The sequence below is a fragment of the Pteropus alecto genome, unplaced genomic scaffold (genome assembly GCF_000325575.1).
Source record: "Pteropus alecto unplaced genomic scaffold, ASM32557v1 scaffold76, whole genome shotgun sequence".
Lineage (NCBI taxonomy): Eukaryota > Metazoa > Chordata > Mammalia > Chiroptera > Pteropodidae > Pteropus > Pteropus alecto.
This window is the reverse complement of record NW_006443138.1, coordinates 26483958-26503694: the sequence shown is the minus strand read 5'-3', so window position 1 is coordinate 26503694 and position 19737 is coordinate 26483958. Positions and strand designations below refer to the sequence as shown.

General features: G+C 39.3%; 1 protein-coding gene across 1 annotated transcript in view; it reads left to right on the top strand.

The window, feature by feature from the left end:
* Positions 1–19462, top strand: part of GALNT8 (polypeptide N-acetylgalactosaminyltransferase 8) — a 41447-nt gene extending 21985 nt beyond the window's left edge. Inside the window, 8 exon segments of the mRNA XM_006923940.1 lie at positions 14–128; positions 5200–5254; positions 5257–5378; positions 13089–13226; positions 13799–13894; positions 14889–14905; positions 14907–15048; positions 19331–19462. Coding sequence (XP_006924002.1) covers positions 14–128; positions 5200–5254; positions 5257–5378; positions 13089–13226; positions 13799–13894; positions 14889–14905; positions 14907–15048; positions 19331–19462 — 817 coding nt within the window.
* Positions 19463–19737: the final 275 nt, after the last annotated feature.

The window sequence follows — 19737 nt, the reverse complement described above, 5'->3', positions numbered from 1 at the left end:
GTATGCTCTATAGGAGTCCTTCCATCATGGGCATCCTGGCTGCCAACAGGCTCTTCTTGGAAAAGATCAGATCTCTGGATGGTGGTATGCTGGTCTATGGAGGAGAGAATGTGGAACTTAGCCTGAGGGTAGGAACATTTACATTATCCTTATAGGACAAAACAGAAAAGGAAATAATAGGAGGGTAGTAGGACCTGTGGAATCCTGAAACAAGCCAATCCTTGGCTCAAGAGGTGGACAAATCCTCATGTTTCTAGGTCACTAGAGATGGGCAATAGGACTTCTGGAGTGGAGCTTTCTGGTGTAGGTATATATAATCTGGAAGATATGGGTGAGAAGGGGTAGAATTGAGGCTCAGAAGATGGTGTCCCTATTTACCTTGAGGAATCCAGGCATTTCCAAGCATCTCTTAGGACAAAAGAACTTTGTGGCAGACAGCTATCTGCAAGACCAGTCAAATAGAAACTGGGAAGAGGGATAAGTGATATAGATGTGTGGGCAGCCAGCCTGCTCCTGTAGAGACAGCTAGAGCAGCTGACATGATGACATAAGTTCATGCTGAGATGTAGTCTAGTCTAGACAAATAGCCAGTTTGTACAGCAATAAAATCCTCAAACCAATTGTAGTTCTGACTAACTACCTGGAATAACACCAATATCTGGAGGAACAACACTGGCTTCACACTTCAGCAATGATGCCTCTTCTCTGCCCCTGACAGCTTCTCATATTTATCATATTGCCTTGGGTCAAATAAACATTCAGATTTTTTGTGCTTTATAAGGAAATTCAGGGTACAAACTAGACAACTGGAGAAATTCCAAATACAAGTTCATACTACATCAGCGTATCAGTTAGCTATTGCCATAAAAATGCTGTGTAACCAACCACCCCAAACTCAGTGACTTAAAACAACAGTAATTTATTCTCACGGATCTGCAGGGCTTGGAAGGGGTAGCTCTTAAGGCCTTGGTTTGCAATTAGCACATTATGTTTTTCTGCCCTATTCCATTTGTCGTGGTCAAGCCCAAAGTCAAAGGAGTGGGAGTATCTTCTGTCTACAATGAAGCCATGAAGAGAGGTATGAAGAATTGGGGCCAATAGATTGAACCCATCATGATCAGTTTGGAACAGGTTTCATGTATAAAATATCTCTTGCATAGTATCCTTTTTCCTCTTCTGTATAATCTATAGGCCTTCATTAAAAGGCCATGACCCTTGGGTTTGTGACTGTACTTATTGGTTGATCTTTCTTTCATCTTTCAGCCTAAGGCTGAACTCTTAAAAGATGTCGCATAAGATAGTGAAAATTACACATGTATTGGAATCTAGATATTAAGTTCAAATCCTACTCTTCCACCAGAAAGTTTGTGTTGTCCTCTAAGCCATACCTGCTACATCAAGAACCTAGCATGATGAGCGACACATGACTTACTTTCAATAAATGGCTAATGATAAAAATAACAATAATAAGGATGTCAGGGTGGCATTGTAAAAAATGCTGGACTTTGGTTCTAATTCTGGCTTTGCTAACTCTCTGCGGACTGAGCTTCTGTAAAATGGATTTTTTTTTTTACCTCTCCCAGCTCCAAAATTTTGTGCCTGAGACCAGGTGACCTCTGGTCCATTGTGGTATCTGGAGGAACAAGATAATTTCCTGTCTAAAGCTTATTCAGACCTATACCCTTTAACTTCTTTTCAGTTGAGACTGATGACCATATATTGTACCCACTTAGAACCTAACCAGGACCCCACATTTACATGTTAACAAATAAACTCCGAGTCCTTGTCTGGGTTATCCATTAAGCCACAATCATTCTTTGGCAGAGAGAACAAATTTTTCATGTGTGGTCTTGATCAGTCTCCCCATTTTTGAAATGAAAAGCGTCATTGTTTTAACTATTTCATATAGATGATGGTGCAGTTAAAACATAATAAATAATTTGAAATGACTTATAGAGATATTAATTAGAATCCTTATTTAGCTTCTGGGACAGACACCCAAATAACAGAGGTTTAAATAAGATAGAAATTAATTTCTTTCTTATATTACCATTCGAACATAAGCAGTTTAGGAGTGAAATGTTAGCTCCAGGGTGATGGGGACCAAGTCTCTCCCATCTTGTGGTTTTGACACACTTAGCACCACATCTGTATTCTAGTTAGTAGGAAGAGAAAAAGGGTGGGCTGGCGGGGGAAGAGAGCTTTCTCATTCTTTTTTAAGGGTACTACCTGCAAGCTGTGGATACTGTATTTCATTGGCCAGTACTGATCATATGGCCACACTTATGTGTAAAAGAGTCTGGGAAATGTAGATTTTAGCTAGTTAGTTATGTGTCCAATTAGTCCCTTTATAACTATTGATGCAGAGGGGAATAGATATTGGGAGTATAATTAGTTTCTAGGACAAAAAATATATAAATGTAGAAATAATTATTTTATGTATGGTACTTAGCAAAATTCTAAAGATGACCCTAGCTACATAGCAGTTGGGGTTTTCCCACCTATCAGACCTTCCTATGAATTTGGCTGGAAACCCAATTCCCCAACTTGGGACCCAAAGCCCTTCTTACCATTTCTGAGTTCTTCGTCCTTTTCTCTGCTCTCCCTTTCTGCATCTAGGCTGCCTCTCTCTATTTCCATTCCTCTGTTCCACATGCCAAACTTTGCCATTTCATTTTCTACAAGAAGTCCTCTTTTCTTTTAAATTTTGCTGGAAAAGTAGGACATGTCAGGGCAGGGTAATTCTTTTGCTTTTCTTGGATAAAACAGTTTACCCATATCCAGTTTCCTTGGTTTACGTTGTGTGGCCATTTGCCTTTTAAAACCCCTAAGCACTTGTTAAGATCTTTTCTCAGTAATAGACCTTAGCAAACACCAGAGCTGCATGGAGTGTCCTATTCTGACATCTAGAGGCCACTGCCGTGAATGGCATGCATGGATGTGTATAAATGGAGATGGAGAGATGGGATTGATGGCTGAGAAAGGAAAATCAGCATTTGTCAAGCACCTGGCACTTATATTCCTGACACTGCGCCAGAGCTTAACACGTGGATGGCCTGGGTTCAGAATCTAGCTCTGTCATTTACTAAGCTGGCAAACGTGGGCAAGTTAATTAAGTGGAGATAATAATTATACCTACATGGCAAAGGTCAAATTCATGAAAAATATTAGGGTAGTAATAGCTATTGCTATTTTAAGCAGAAACTTCATGTCTCTGTGTGTTAGGGAGGGAGGGAGAGAGAGAGAGAGAATGAGAGAGAGAGAGAGCGAGAGAGAGAGCGAGCGCACACTTTTGTTAAGTTTGTTAAGTGGAATAAATTGAGAGAGTAAAATTGGAATGTTGGTCAAGTATAATAGTTAACATTACTTCTCAAATTACAATTCTGATTTTAATCTTTTCACTTGAATTTAAGTTTTCTTATGCCAACCATTAATTTTTCTCTCTTAAAATCCTATAGTTTGGAAAACTCCTTCAACTAGAAATATTGAAGTAAAGTTTTTGGATTTTTAAATGTTTGGCTCCGGAAAATAAAATCTGAAAACAAATAAGCTATAACCTCCACTTGGTTCTGGGAACTAATGAGGAGAAATGGAGAATAATGGAAGAAAACGTATGCTTCAAGTTAATAATCATAGGTGCTGCTGTTCCCTGAGTACTTATTATGTCAATTAGTCCACCTGACAACCCAGATATTGGGTATGCCCTTGTGATGAACCAGCTGAGAATCATTGAATGGGGGATGGGGGTGTTTTATCCCCTAGTTATTAGGTGTGCAGTGATGGATTTGAATACAGGTCAGCCTGACTTCAAAGCTTTGTTTTTTTTCTTTCACTCCTCTATTCTGGGTTGTAAGGGAGGCAACGGAAAGGAGTCTGTGGGTACAGAAGTGGAGGAAAAAATGAAAAAAAAATTAAAGTCAGTTAAGGGGATTGGCCTCTTAGGTGGCTAACTGAACTAGCAGGACTTAATTGCTCCCACAGGCATGAGTGCAGTAGGTTGCTAACTTCTGCCAGATAGGCTAATTATCTTTCAGAAACTGCAACTCATTTGGGCAACCATGAAGAGAAGACCCTGGAGCCATTATATTAATCTCATAACATTAGATAGTTCTATTATCTACTGGGAGGAAGACCATATTTTTAAGCCAAATATTAGAATGTGTGATCTGACAAGTATGTTTGTAGCCATCAGGATGACAAGGGAAAATATTTATAATTATATCACAAGTCATGGTATGTCTTGGTCAAGAATTACCTGAATTAGTTATCTATTGCTATGTAACAACATTATCATAAACTTAGTGGCTTAAAGTAAGATACATTTATTATCGCTCAATTAATGTTGGTCAGGGGTCCATGCCTGGCTTAGCCGAGTCCTCTGCAAGACTGCAGTCAAAGTGCTGGCCAGGGCTGGGTTCTCATCTAGGACTGACCGGGGAAGGATCTGCTTCTAAAGCTCATGTTGTTGGCAGCATTCAGTTCCAGACTGAGAAGGTATTCAGGTTTTTGCTGGCTGTCATTTGGAAGCCATCCTTATTTTCTTGTACTCTCCATATGGTTTACAGCATAGCGGCCTGCTTCTTCAAAGCCAGCAAGAAAGTGTGTCTCCTAGCAAGATGGATACTATAATCTTACTGGATGTAATCACACGCATGCAATCATGTACGTACTGTCACCTTTGCCATATTCTATTAGTTAGAAGAAGATTACAAGTTCACAAGTAAGGAGAAGGGAATAGGGAAGGGTGTAAACACCAGGAGGCAGGGATCATGGGGGCCACCTGAGAGTCTGTCCAGCACATTGCATTATAACTGGCATGTAGGGTGGAGAGAGGTCATGGGAAGCTAAGTCCAGTGGGATTAGCTAAGGGTGAAGTGCCGCTCAGGACTTTAGCACTTTCCTTAGTGATAAATGATCAGAGGCATCCCTTCCTTTGGTCTGTTCAAGAGGAATTCCTGAAGGAGGTAAGATTTCTGGAGCTGTCTGAATGACAGGAGAGAAGTGTTTGGGAGACTTCTAAGGAAGGTTGTTTTAGGTAAGTAGGTTGAGAGGCAACATAGAGATGGGAGTGGGAGGACTAAATTTACATACTTTAAAAAATGGCTCTAAAATGTGATCTCTTTGGGTCTACAAACTATGCCATTTATCAGCTATGGGGCCTAATCTGCTGAGATGATTTTTTTTTTACTTCTCTTGCAGGTATGGCAGCGTGGAGGGAGAATAGAGGTCTTGCCCTGCTCCCAGATTGCTCACCTAACCACAAGCCCTATGCCTTGGATCTGCCTCACGCTTTGAAGCGCAATGCTCTGAGTGTGGCCGAAATCTAGATGGATGAGTATAAAGACATGGTCTACCTGGCCTGGAACATACTTCTCTAGGTTTGTCATGAAATTGGACAGAAGAGAGACAAAGGAGGAGGAGATGGTGGTAGTGGTGGGAAATGGGAAGAGATAGAGTAAAAGTGTCATCCCGCCCTAAAAAATAAAGATAAAGTCCCAATGTTGTGATGATAATGACACTTAACATTTGTATAGCAATACTATGTTCCAGGCACTCAATAATCATCACAACAATACCTATGGGGTAGGTTTCATTTTTTATTTAATTAAAAAATAATTTGAAATTATTTATAAAGATATTAATTAGAATCTTTGTTTGGCTTCTGGAACAGAGGCCAAAATAACAGAGGTTTAAATAAAATACAAATTGATTTCTTTATATTTTTTTAATTAAAAATTTTTTTCTCAATTATAATTGACATTCAATATTATATTAGTTTTGGGTGTACAGCATAGTGGTTAGACATTTATATAACTTATGAAGTGATCCCTCTGATAAATCTAGTGCCCACCTGGCACTATACATAGTTATTACAATATTTTTTACTGTATTCCCTATGCTGTACTTAACATCACCATGATTATTTTTCTAATTGGTAGTTTGTACTTCTTAATCCCATCCTCTTTTTCACCCAGTCCCCAACCCCATCTCATCTAGCAATCATCAGTTTGTTTTCTGTATCTATGAGTTTGTTTCTTTTTTGTTTGTTCATTTATTTTCTTTTTAGATTCCACATATAAGTGAGCTCGTATGGTAGTTGTCTTTCTCTGTTTGACCTACTTCATTTAGCCTAGTATCTTCTAGGTCCATCCATAGTGTCATGAATGGTAAGATTTCATCCTTTTTTATGACCAAGTAATATTTCATTGTATATATGTACCACATCTTCTTTATCGCTCAGGCTGCTTCCATATTTTGGCTATTGTAAATAATGCTATAATGAACATAGGTGTGCATATGTATTTTCAAATTAGTGTTTTGGATTTCTTCAGATAAATACCCAGAAGTGGGATTGCTGGATCATATGATAGTTCTATTTTTAACTTTTTGAGGAAACTCCATACTATTTTCCAGAGTGGCTACACCAATTTACAATCCCACTAACAGTACATCAAGATTCTCTTTTCTCCACAACCTCCCCAACACTTGTTTGTTGATTTATCAATGATAGCTATTCTAACAAGTGTGAGATGATATCTCATTGTGGTTTTAATTTGCATTTCTTGATGATTAGTGACTATGAGCATCTTTTCATATGTCTATTGGCCATTTGTATGTCTTCTTTGGAAAAATACCTCTTCAGGTCTTCTGCCCATTTTTTAATTGGATTGTTTTTTTGGTGTTGAGTTGTATGAGTTCTGTATAAATTTTGGATATTAACCCCTTATCAAATGTATCACTGGTAAATATCTTCTCCCATTCAGTAGGTTGTCTTTTCGTTTTGTTGATGGTTTCCTTCTCTGTGCAAAGGCTTTTTAGTTTGATGTAGTCCCATTTGTTTATTTTTTCTTTTGTTTCCCTTGCCCAAGAAGATATATCAGAAAAATTATTCCTAAGAACAATGTCAGAGTTTACTGCCAATGTTTTCTTCTAGGAGTTTCATGGTTTCAATTGTTACATTTAAGTCTTTAATCTATTTTGAGTTTATTTTTGTATATGGTGTAAGAAGATGGCCCAGTTTCTTTCTTTTTTTTTTTTTTTTTTGCATTTATCTGTCCACTTTTCCCAACACCATTTATTGAATTTAATTGTACATTCTTTCCTCCTTTTGTCATATATGAAGTGAGCGTATAGATGTGGATTTATTTCTGGTCTCTCTATTCTGTTAATGCTATAATAAACATAGGAGTGCATACGTATTTTCAAATTAGTGTTTTGGATTTCTTCAGATAACTGTCTTTACCTCATTGTATATTCTTGCCTCCTTTGTCATGGATTAAATGAGCATAGATGTGGATTTATTTCTGGACTCTCTGTTCTGTTCCATTGATCTATGTGTATGTTTTTATGCCAGTTTGATTACTATAAGCTTGTAGTATAGTTTGTTATCAGGTAGCATGATACCTTTACCTTGATTCTTCTTTTTCAAGATTGCTTTGACTATTTGGAATCTTTTGTGGTTCCATGTAAATATTAAGATTGTTTGTTCTAGTTCTGTGAAACATGCCATTGGTATTTTGATATGGATTGAACTGAATCTATAGATTGCTTTGGTAGTATGGACATTCTAATGATGTTAATTCTTTCTAACAATGAGCACGGTGTATGCTTCCATTTATTTGCATCTTCTTCAATTTTTTTCTTCAATGTCATGATTTTCTGAGAACAGGTCTTTTACCTCCTTGTTTAAATTTATTCCTAGATATTTTATTTTTCTTTTGATCCAATTGAAAAAGGAATTATTTTCTTAATTTCTCTTTCTGATAGTTTATTACTGGTGTATCAAAATGCAACTGATATCTGAATATTAATTTTGTATCCTGCTACATTACTGAATTCACATATCAGCTCTAGTAGTTTTTTGGTGAAATCTTTAGGGTTCTCTCTCTATATAGTATCATGTCATCTGTAGATAATGACAGTTTTACTTCTTCCTTTAAAATTTGGATGCCTTGTTTTGCTTTAACTTGTCTGATTGTTGTGGCTAGGACTTCCAATACTATGCTTAATAAAAGTGGTGAAAATAGACATCTTCATCTTGTTTCTGATCTTAAGGAAAATGCTTTTAGGTTTTCCCTGTTAAGTATGATGTTAGCTGTGGGTCTGTCATATATAGCCTTTATTACTTTGAGATATGTTCCTTCTATTCCCACTTTGTTGAGAGTTTTTATGATAATTGAATGCTGGGTTTTATCAAATGCTTTTTCTGCTTCTATTAATATGACCATATGATTTTTATCCTTCATTTTGTTTATGTGGTGTATCATGTTAACTGATATGCAGATATTGAACCAAACTTACATCCCAGGAATAAATCTCACTTTATCATGGCTTATGTTTTTTTTTAATGCCTTCCTGAATTCAGTTTGCTAGTATATTATTGAGGATTTTTATAATTGTGTTCACCAGGGATATTGGCCTATAATTTTCTTTTTTTGTAGTGTCTTTGTCTGGTTTTAGAATGAGGATAATGCTGGCATTTTAAGATTTGTTTGAGAGCCTTCCTGCTTCTTGAATTTTTTGGAATAGTTTAAGAAAGATGTGTGTTAATTTTTCTTTGAGTGTTTGGTAAAATTCACCAGTGAAGCCCTCCACTCCAGGACTTTTGTTTCTTGAAAGTCTTTTGATTATTGATTCAAGTTTATTAGTAGTTATTGGTCTGTTTAGATTTTCTGTTTCTCCTTGGCTCAGTCTTGGAAGATTATATGTTTTTAGGAATTTATCCATTTCTTCCACATTGTCCTATTTGTTGGCATATATTTGTTCATAATATTTTCTTATAATCTTTGTGTTTCTGTGGTGCCATCTATGACCCAATCTATCTCGTTTTTAATCAAATTTACTATTAAATTTAATCCCAACTCTATTATTTATGAATTATAAGCTTTACACAGGTTACTTAACTCTTCCGAACTTGAGTTGATTCCCCTGAAAGCAGTAATAATTTTTTTTTGCAATTGGTATTAATTTAGTTCACAGTGGAGTCTATTTATCTAAGTGAGATTCTCATTGTGAAAGAACTGAATACTCTGTATTGATTAGTATTGGGATTTTACAGCAATTAGATTCAAATTTTAAAGCCAACAATATGTTGAGGTTATTTCCGTTATCTAGTTTTGAAGGTTGAAGAGTAAGACTCATTATCACATTTACTAAGAGAAATTCTACTGTTTAGGTCATTATCTTGAATTAATTATTTTTTCGTTTAGTAGTATGTCATTTAGTCTCTACGTGTTAGAGTGTTTTCAGTTTTCTTCTTGTAATCAATTTTTAGTTTTACAGCATTGTGACCAGAGAATCTGCTTGGTATGATTTCAATCTTCTTAAATTTATTGGAACTTGTTTTGTGGCCTAACATGTGGTCTATCCTGGAAAGTGTTTCATGTGCACTTAAAAAAAATGTATATTCTGCTGCTTTTGAGTGAAATTTTCTAAAAATATCAATTAAATCCATCTGGTTGAATGTATCATTTAAATCCACTGTTTCCTTGTTGATTTTATGTCTGGATGATCTATTCATTAATATCAGTGGAGTGTTAAAGTCCCCTGTCTTTATGACTGTATTACTGTCAATGTCTCCCTTTATGTCCTTCAATATTTTCTTTATATATTTAAGTGCTCCTACATTGGGTCTGTCAGTATTTACAAGGGTTATATCTCATGTTGGATTGATCCCTATATCATTATGAAATGTTCTTCATTGTCTCCTGTTATAGCCTTTGTTTTAAAGTCTATGTTTTTCTGACATAAGTATTGCTACCCCAGCTTTTTTATTGTTTCCATGTGCATGAAATATCTTTTTCCATCCCTTTACTTTCAGTCTGTGTGTGTCTTTAGAGCTCAAGTGGGTCTCTTGCAGGCGACATATATATGGGTCTTGTTTTCTTATCGATTCAGCCACCTTATATCTTTTGATTGGAGCATTTAATCCATTTACATTTAGAGAAATTATTGACAGGTGTTTATTGCTATTTTATTATTGATATTTTTTTTATCTTTTTTCTTCTTCTTCTTACAGAAGTACCTTTAACATTTCTTTTAATACTAGTTTGGTGGTGATGAACTCCTTCAGCTTTTTCTTGTCTGGGAAGCTCCTTATCTCTCCTTTGATTTTAAGTGATAGCCTTCTTCTGTAGGGTAGTTTTAGATGTAGGTCCTGGTTTTTCATCACTTTGAATATTTTGTGCCAATCCTAACTGGTCTGAAAAGTTCCTTTTGTGAAACCAACTGACAGTCTCATGGAAGCTTTCTTACAGGTGACTAACTGCTTTTCTCTTGCTGCTTTTAAGATTTTCTCTTTGTTTTAATTTTTGGCATTTTAATTAAGATATGTGTTGACGTGGGCCTGTTTGAGTTCATCTTGTTTGGGACTCTCTTCACTTTCTGGTCCTGTATGTTTATTTCCTTAGCCAGGTTAGGAAAGTTTTCAGTTATTATTTCTTCAAATAAGTTTTTAACCCCTTGCCCTCTCTCTTCTTCTGGTATCCCTATGATTCAAATGTTGTGACAGTTGATGCTGTATCAGAGGTCCCTTAAATTATCTCCTTTTGGGAGAGATTCTTTTTTCTTTTTTGCTGTTCCAATTGGGCATTTTTTACTACCTTGTCTTCCAAATTGCCTGTTCAATCCTCCACTTCATCTAATCTGCTCTTGATTCCATCTCATGTATTCTTCATTTCAGTTCATGTATTCTTCATTTCAGACTGTTTTTTTTTTAATGCTTTCTATCTCTTTGTAAGAGTTCTCAATAAATTCATCCATTTCTCCCTAAGTTCATTGAGCATCTCTATAACCAGTGTTTTGAACTCAGTAACTGTTAGATTGCTTGCCTCCATTTTGTTTAGTTCTTTTTCTGGAATTTTGTCCAGTTCTTTTACTTGGGACAGGTTTCTTTGTCTTTTCATTTTGGCTTCCTACCTGTGTTTCTATGTATTATGTAGGTCTTCAATGTCTCCCAGTCTTGACAGGGTGACCTTATATAGTAGGCATCCTATGGGGCCCAGTGGCACAGTATCCCTGATCACCTGAGCCGGGTGCTGTAGGTGTATCCCTTGTGTTGAGTGTGCCCTCCTGTTGTAATTGAGTCTTGATTGCTGTTGGCATGTCAGTGGGTGGGATTAACCCTCGGGCTCATTGGCTGAGGGCTGGCTGTAACTACAGTGGATGAGCTGTTTTATGGACACTGACCCCACAGTGGTATTTACATTAGTGGGGCTCTGGTGCCTGCTAAGTCTACCCTTTTGATGTGTTGTTTGTGGGACTGATTGGGTGGTGCTCTGGTGTGGTCTGAAGCTTGCTGCTGGGTGTGTTGGTTTTGGGACCTCTTAAGAGGGGCTTTGGTGCCTTTGCCTCACCCTTGGCCACCTGATAAGAGTAACAGAGTGATCTCTAGTTTGTAGCTGCCTTGCTGGGCTTGGAGGTGCCTGGGGGTACTATTTTGAGAGCCGAGGCTGGCTACCACTAGTGCCTGGCTCAGGGCCACTTAGGAAGAGGTGCAGGGTATGCCGAAGCCAGCCACTGCCTATTTGGGGTTTGTGGATCTTGGAGGGATTTTAAGAAAGTTCAAAGTATGGGCCAAAACCAGTTACTTGTGAGGGATAGCTGCTGAAAGAGATTTGCTCTTGTGAGCAAGTTGGGTGGGGCAGGGTCTCAGTGCATCACCAGGGTTGTGTGCTCAGCGTTAGCTGCGTACGTGGAGACACAGATATGATGCCCATCTGCACTTGCCAGCTGTGTGTTGCAAGGGCTCAACAAAGGAACAATGGTGCTTTGCAGAACTTCTGTCTGGGAGAGAGCTGCCCTTCCAACTCTTGCCCTGGAGCCAGCCAATTCAGTTCCTCCCTGTATGTCTCTGGTACTTTTCAAGTTGCTATTCATTTGCTGGCACCGAAGGCAAGTGTTTGTGAGTGAGTGAATCTGTGCTTGAGCCATTTAAGAGAACACTTCAGTCTACAGTATCCCTCTGTCTCACCTGGACGGAATCCCCAGTGATTTTCACAGCCAGATGTTGTGGGGATTTCTCTTTCTGGCACTGGTGCTCCAAGTTAGGTAGTCTGGTATGGGACTGGGATCCCTCATTCCTCAGAGGTTCCTCCATAGCTGAGATATCTCTCCCAATTCTTAACCACCACTTGTGAATGTGGGATCAGCTCATTTCTTGTCTCTGCCCCTCTTACTAGTCTCGACATGACTTCTTCTTTATATCCTTTATTATAGGAGTTCTGTTCAGCTAATCTTCAGGTGGTTGTTCTATAATTTAGTCATAATTTTGATATGGTTGTGGAAGGAGGTGAGCACAGCATTTACCTTGGTTAGGTTTTATTTTTGTTATTCTAAGTTTACAGATGGAGAAACTGAAGCATAGAGAGTTGAAAGAAACATGTTTAAAGTGCTAAGGTAGTAAGCAGCAGACATAAGATTCAAACAAAGGAATCTTTTAGATTCCATGTTCTTCATCCATCATCTACAATGGTGGAATCATTGTGGGGCAGCTTTGGACATAAGGAATTCACTGTGTTAAGAGTATATAACATGGCAGGCAGGATGTGGGATGGTGGGAGTAGGAACTGTAATCCTGTTAGATGCACATGAATGAAGATGACTTTCTTAACTAAGTGCACATCATTTGTCCTTGACACCTAAGTTTGGTGTGATTTGTCTTCTTTTCCTGAGCTGTGGCTCTGGGCTCAAGCATTTTTTCATTTTGATTCCCCACAGATATCACTTTTAGAAAATGTCTTTTAAGCTCCAAATTTTCATGCCAGAATATTCCTTTTGAAAACCTTTTCTGACCATTGTAAGAAGTATTTTGTGCCTTATTGATGTAAATATCTCAAACAGAAGCAGTCTGCATCAGCTTGCTAATGATGAGTAATAAACCTGGGTAATCCCATTACACAGGCCTTGCAAGTGCCTTTAAAACCAACAGAGATTCCTGGGGTTTAATCTTTATCATCTTCCCTGAAAAACTATAAATTATCAAGGTTACCTTGCAGGCCATCAGAAAAATACCCAGTTCCCCCAAGTATCCCCCATACTCTTTGGTGGAGTCGAGCATGTTACACAGAAGCACTCTATTTTATTTATAGAACTCTGGAATCGATTATGGAGACATTTCTTCCAGGATGGCAATCCGGGAGAAACTGAAATGTAAAACTTTTGACTGGTATCTGAAAAATGTTTATCCAGCCCTGAAGCCAATCCACAACATTGTGGGCTATGGAAGAGTATGAATTATGAAATTGAATGTCAGATCTTAAATGTTTGACTATAGAAGACAATAAAACTTGAATTGCCTGACTGCCAGAAAAGGGTTTCCAAAGCCCATCTTGCTCAATTCCCTTCCTACCCCCAACTCCTTCCTTGGCTTTTTACCCTCAGACCCTCTGTTTCCTTTCATCTCTTGCTCCCCAGTTCCCATCTCTTTTCCTTCTCTCTGCTTCTGCTTCCTTACTTTGCAAATTGCAGTCCTAGCTTTGATCCTCCAAGTTTCTCAGCCAGCCAGAGTGTTTGGCCTTGCCCACCTGAACACAGGGGTAGATTCCCCTTCTCTATATATGCTTTGATGGTCCAAGCGGGGTGGCTGTTCTCAGGAAGTGGGCATCACAGTAGTGCCTCACTTTGGCATTTGTCTAGTGCTTAGAAAATGGCTGCCAGGATCCCAAATCCCTGTTCCCTTTTCGCTGCTGATTTCTGGTACCCTTGGAGTGGTGGAGAAAATGCAGAGCTTGGGGAAATCTCAAAGGCCCTCTTTCTCTGCCTCTTTCCAACAGTGTTGTCATGTGTTTTGCCCCTTCAGATGAAAAACCCATTGGATGAAAACGTCTGCCTGGATCAGGGACCTATTCCAGGCAACACCCCCATCATGTATTACTGTCATGAATACAGTATACAGGTATCTTCCATAATCTTCTTTGCCCCAACAGAGTAAGTCTGTTGAGGCTCAGCCCTTAGCAATCTTTGCCAGATTTGGACTCAGTATTAGATGGTGGAGAAGCTGGAGCTGAGCATCTTGGATAACGGGTAATGGTGAAACCCAAACCTGTACTTGTAACTAAGCACTTCCAAGTTCATTCACAAAGTTAGTTCTATTTCATTCTCCATGGTAATATTTTCACTGACAATAACCTTCAATCCCCTTTTCCCTCTCTTCCCACTGCTTTCCTCCATCCTCCTGGTGCTCCTTATATGCCCTGGAAGGTGGACAGCTGATGCTACCCGTGACTTCTTCTGTAGAGAAGGAAACAGAAGGCTAGAGAAGAGAGTGGCTGAATGGAAGTCCCTCCAGGGAATAGAAGAGATCTGGCACCAAGTGGAAGGTGCAGCCAGGAGACTTTCTTTCACTGAGACTACTCACATCTATCATGTTACCTTGCATGTTGCCTCATAGCAACATTTTGAGGGGTGCAGGATAGATAATATTTCCACTTGACAAATAAAAAAAGTCATGACACAAAAACAACTTACTTGTCCAAGTTCACTAAGCAAGGCAGTGTCAGATTGAAAATTTGAAAAGTTTCCTGAAAACAAGCTCCTGGATGAGGCTTATAATGCCACCTTATGAAATTCAGGTGTGTGTGTGTGTGTGTGTGTGTGTGTGTGTGTGTGTGTGTGTGTGTTTTAAAGATAAGCTTCCTCATCTATGCAAACCATAATTCTGTTGTGCTCCTTGTATAGAAGGAAGCAGGCTAGTGCTCCCTCCTCATCCCTGGTCTTCCTTTTAGAATTTACTGGGGGGTAGAAAGAAAGAAGCAGAGGTTACTTCTTGTTACCCAGGAAAGTTCAGTGCTCCCTGTGGTAACCTAAGAGCAGTCTTTATACTCTCCCTCTGTACGATTAATGGCCTCTGCATTGACTGTGTCCATGGCAGATCCTTTGTTCTCTTTTAGAATGTCTATTACCACCTAATTCTATGTGGGATCACGGATTGCAGAGGAAGATGCTGATGATCACTGCCTGACAGACCCTGGCACTGGGATGAAGCCCACTTTAGAGCCATGTTCCAAAGCAGCCAAAAATAGACTGCACATATACTGAGATTTTAAACCGGTGAGTCATGTGTTTTTTAAAGGATATGTTTACATATAATCTGAGAGGTTCGGATTGGGTTTGATAGTGTTTTAGGAAGATTCGTTTTCTGGCAGTGCATAGGGAAAACACTGGAAAAAGGGAACTTGGAGTGAAACACTGAGTCTGTTGACTAAGGTGGGGATGCTAAGGGGAGGAGATACTGGAATCTCTTATAGCTTAACAGTTGAGTTTGGGTTCAAATCCTAGTTCAGTCACCTTTAGCAATTGTATTACCCTCTCTGAAACTGTTTTCTTGTCTATAAAATGGAGATGATAATGTCTACTTTATAAGCCTGTTGGGAGGATTAAATGAGATGATGCGTGTAAAACATTTAGCATAGTGTCTGGTCCATAGAAAGTATTCAATAGGTATTAGCCATTGTATTCATTTTTTTAATGAATGATAGTCAGAGAGTCTGGAGCACTGGGCTGAAATTTGACAGAAACTAATGTAAAAGCCCTGACTTTAACTTCAACATCAATTGACCAAAAACAGGGTGGAGTGACTTGGTTGACCACAGTCTATATGTGAATTTAATATGTAATAAGGCTACATTAAGCCACATTGGCAGGAATGTGATGTCCTGATAGAGGGAGGTAATGCTTTGTCTGTGAACATACCTCTGAACATGGTACTGTATGGGGTCCAGAAGGCACATATTAAAGGACATGGACAATTTAACTCAATCATTCCTAACTTAAAGCTAATAACCCCTTTGAGAATCTGCTGCACGCTATGTACTCTTTCCAAGAAAACATATATAAGCACCTACATGCACAATTTTACTTAGTTTCAGAGGTCTTTTGGATCCTAGATTAGGTCCCTCTTAACCAGAGAATATCAGTGAGAAGGAGAGAAGAGTAAGTCCTGCTAGCCTGCTCTAAGCTTTTACTAAATGGAACTACATATAATTCTACGGAAGGCTATGCGCCCTCTTATCTCAGGCACTTTTGTAGGTGTTGTTCTCTCTCCTCCCATCTCTTTACCAGACCAACTGCAAAGTATTCCCCTGGCCTTGCACATTGTCTTAGGAAGCCACCTGTGATTCCACAGAACTAGGATGGGTGATTCTTCTGTGTGTTCTCAGTACCTGTCTTATAGGCCTTGTCTCATGATCTCTTCTAATTGCCAGCTCACTTGTTTCTTTTCATCACTAAACTTGGACTAGAGAGCAGGGCCTGGGTTTTGTTTGTTGTTTTCTCTCTAGCATCTAACACAGTGCCTGGAACATTGCAGGCACTCAAGATATGGTTGCAGAGCAAATAAAAGATTGGCAGGCCTGGAGGTACTGCCTTGGAGAAGTGAATCTAGAGAAAAGATGATGCTGTGTTCATGAGAAAGAGGAAGGGAACTCGTTCAATGTCTACAGGAGGGCAGAACTAAGACCAGTGATTGGAGATCAAGGAGTTAGACTTATATTAAGGGATGGGGGGGTGGGGGGGTACTTTCTAACAGTAGAATGGTAAGTTGTCTTACAAAAGGTCATCATCATTCAGAAGTCTTCAAGATGGAATGACAGCTCAGGACACAAAGAGAATCTCCATGAGAGTTGATGAGAAGGAAGACACCACTTGTAGTCAGGACTCAAGAAGAGGAAGAGACCTCTAAGGCAGTGCTCTCTCAAATAGTTGGGGCCTAGTTCCAAAAACAATTTATTTCTCTATAGAAAGAACCCTGACATTGAATAATATAAAATGTAGCTCAATATTCATATAGAAAATACCTTAACATTTATTATAACAAAATATTAGGAAAAATTAAATGTCCAACAGTAGGTGAGATTTCTGTTCATCCTTTGAACTATTATATAACCATTAAAATTATTCTCAAAAGTGTTTTCAAAAAATTAATGAAATCGGAAAATGTATATGATGTAATGTTACATTTAAAGAGCAGGATATAAAAACTAGATGTACAATGTTATCCCATTATGAGTGCTTCTAATTTAAAAAATAGATTTTCAAAGTTAAAAAATAAGCACGTATTTCTTTTTTAAAAAGTGAAAAGGAAACAAAAAGAAAAATCCTTTAAAAACTGACAGGCAACACCCTGCGAATAAAAACCAAAGCCAAAATTTATAAGATCCAGATGAACACAATGTAAAAGAGGCTGAAGAGGATGTAAGGAATGCTGCCAAAGCACATGTCACTTGGAAGTGATGAGAAAATAGAAAAAAAAAACACCAAAAATCCACTGACCCTATCTGAAAGTTCACAATTAATTATGATAGCCAAGTTTAATTGAGTACGTATTATGTACCAGGCACTGGGTTAAACATGATCAAATTTAGTTTTCACATAAATTTTATAAGAGAAGTATTATCATTAGCTCTACTTCATCTATGAAGTAACTAAAGCACAGAGAAGTCAAATAATATTCCCAAGGTCACACAGCATAGTAAATGTCCAAGATTCAAACACAGAATCTTATCTACTGTTTGTTATTGCCTCTCTGCTTAAGAAGTTTGATTCTGAAAGGGAGAAACACACAAAATGTTGGCAAAAGGAAGATAGAGTTAAGAGTATTTTTTTTTTCTGCTTCTAATATTGAAACATTTGGATATATTTAAAGTCAGTAGAAAAGGAAGCTACTAAGAGTGAGAGATAAAAGAAAGATGTTAGACAGCAGGAGTGTTTCTCTTTATATATATCAAGAGTGTCTGGGCTCAGAACACACGGGGCTGCTGGCAGTAAGCAGGGCAGCTCCTTTGAGAGCATCCATGAGCAGCATCCCAAGGATTGGCATTCAGGTGAGGGGCTAGATTGACTGGAAGTGTGGTCTTCTTGACAAAGTGAAAATTGAAGTCATTTAGTGAAAGTGAACATCAAGGGATAGAGTATGCTGAGAAGATCTGGAGGAATAACCCTAAGGAGTAAGCCAAGTGCTGAGGCCAGACCGCTGTAGGTACATTTGTGGGCCAGGCCCGCTCAGGTGGTGGCCCCTCTCCAGGAGCCCTGTGTGGTCCGGAAGCTGGGGCCAAGGAAAAGGAGCCGTGGGAGTGACATAAGAAGTTCAAGAACTGGGAGAGCCACCCTGAATGATGACACTGGATGAATGCATCTAGGGCGGTTGGGGGAGGTGGAGCAGGGAGAGTCTGGTGTGGCCAGAGGCAGGCGAATTTGGGGGACCAGGATTGTTGGGGGCAGTTTGTGGTTAGAAGACATAAGAGGTAGGGAGGCAGTGTTTAAGGAGGGAGAGGGATTTGGACATAGAGCCAGCAGCCTGCTTGGTGTTAAAATACTTGGGGGTAGGTACCCTAGGTGGAACAGCGAGGTCAGGGTTTCTCACTAGACAAATGGAGACTGTTAACTCTGAGGGTAATAGCAGAGGGAAACGAATTCACCTTCACACTAAAATTATGGGAGTTATTCCTGCAAAAAAGGGTAAAGGGGTGTAGGGAGTTGGGAGTGCTGGGTGAAGAGGACAGGACCAGGACAATGGTGTGCTTGTCGACTGTTGAGCCATTGAAGCTCAGGGGGTGTTGGCATATGGGAAGAAAGAGAAGGATGATTCCTCTTCTCTTTTCCCCCATTAGAATGGGGAGGAGCAGAGATGAACTAACATTTATCGCACATTCTTAATGTCAGACACAAGATGCTCAATAAATATTAACCCTAATGTTAATTCTACCCCACTTTATAGATGAAGAAGTAGAGACTTAGGCAGATTAAGTTAATTTGTCAAAGACTGCTGTTTGTACATGGTGGAGCAGGGATTTAACCCAGACTCTTTAGCTCTAAAGCTCATAATGTTCCCTGTTGAAGCCCCCATAATAGGAGTAAGAACTGCCCCCCGGAGTGGTAGAGAAAATAGTTTGAGATTCCTGAACATAGCTTTTGCTCCAGTCCCACCACAGAGCCTCACTGAGGAGAAAGGGAGAATCCCAGTGGGTTTCATAGACTCAGAGATGAAGATGTGAAAAGGAAGGTCGAGCAAGGGGACATGGCTCTCCAATTTGTCTCATGTCTTGCCAGTCATGCTGACCCAATGCTTCAATCTCAGGAAAGGCAGATGATAACATTGGAACCCAGCACTGCATTGCTCACTCCCAGATCTATGGTTAGTTTGTCACAGGGCTATTAGAGAAAACACTGGGTGACCTAACTCTACATTTTGCTTCATTTGTCCTCTGGATGACTTGAAGAAGATTGAGGGACCCCTCAAGCATATCTCTGAGCACAGCAAGGAGAATAGGAGCAGGGATGGTGACATACTACTAGGGCATTGCAATACTTTGATTCTGTCTCTCTTCCCATCGAGGGAAGAGCTGTCATAAACAGAGACACCAAACGATGTCTGGAGATAAAGGAGGACACTTCTGGTTTCTTTATGCCTGTGCTTCAGAACTGTATGACACAAATATGGACAACTGAGCATATTGTCCAAAACTGAGGGTCCAACTAACATCCAGTGATCCTCAGGGAGCCTGGATTTGGGTCACCAGTTATTGCCACTGGAATGGCTTCTACTTCCAATGCTACTCAGAGTGGGAGAGAGTGAGAGAAAGTGTGTGTGTGTGCATGTGTGTGAGCATGTGTGTGTTTACTGTGATTTCAGCCTGCGACCCACAAGATGAAGGTATTGTCTCTGCATGTGTCAGGGTATCCTGGCTGGGGAGGGGTGAGGAAACTACAATGCCTTGCCCCCAGCTTTCCTTGGAAGGTCAT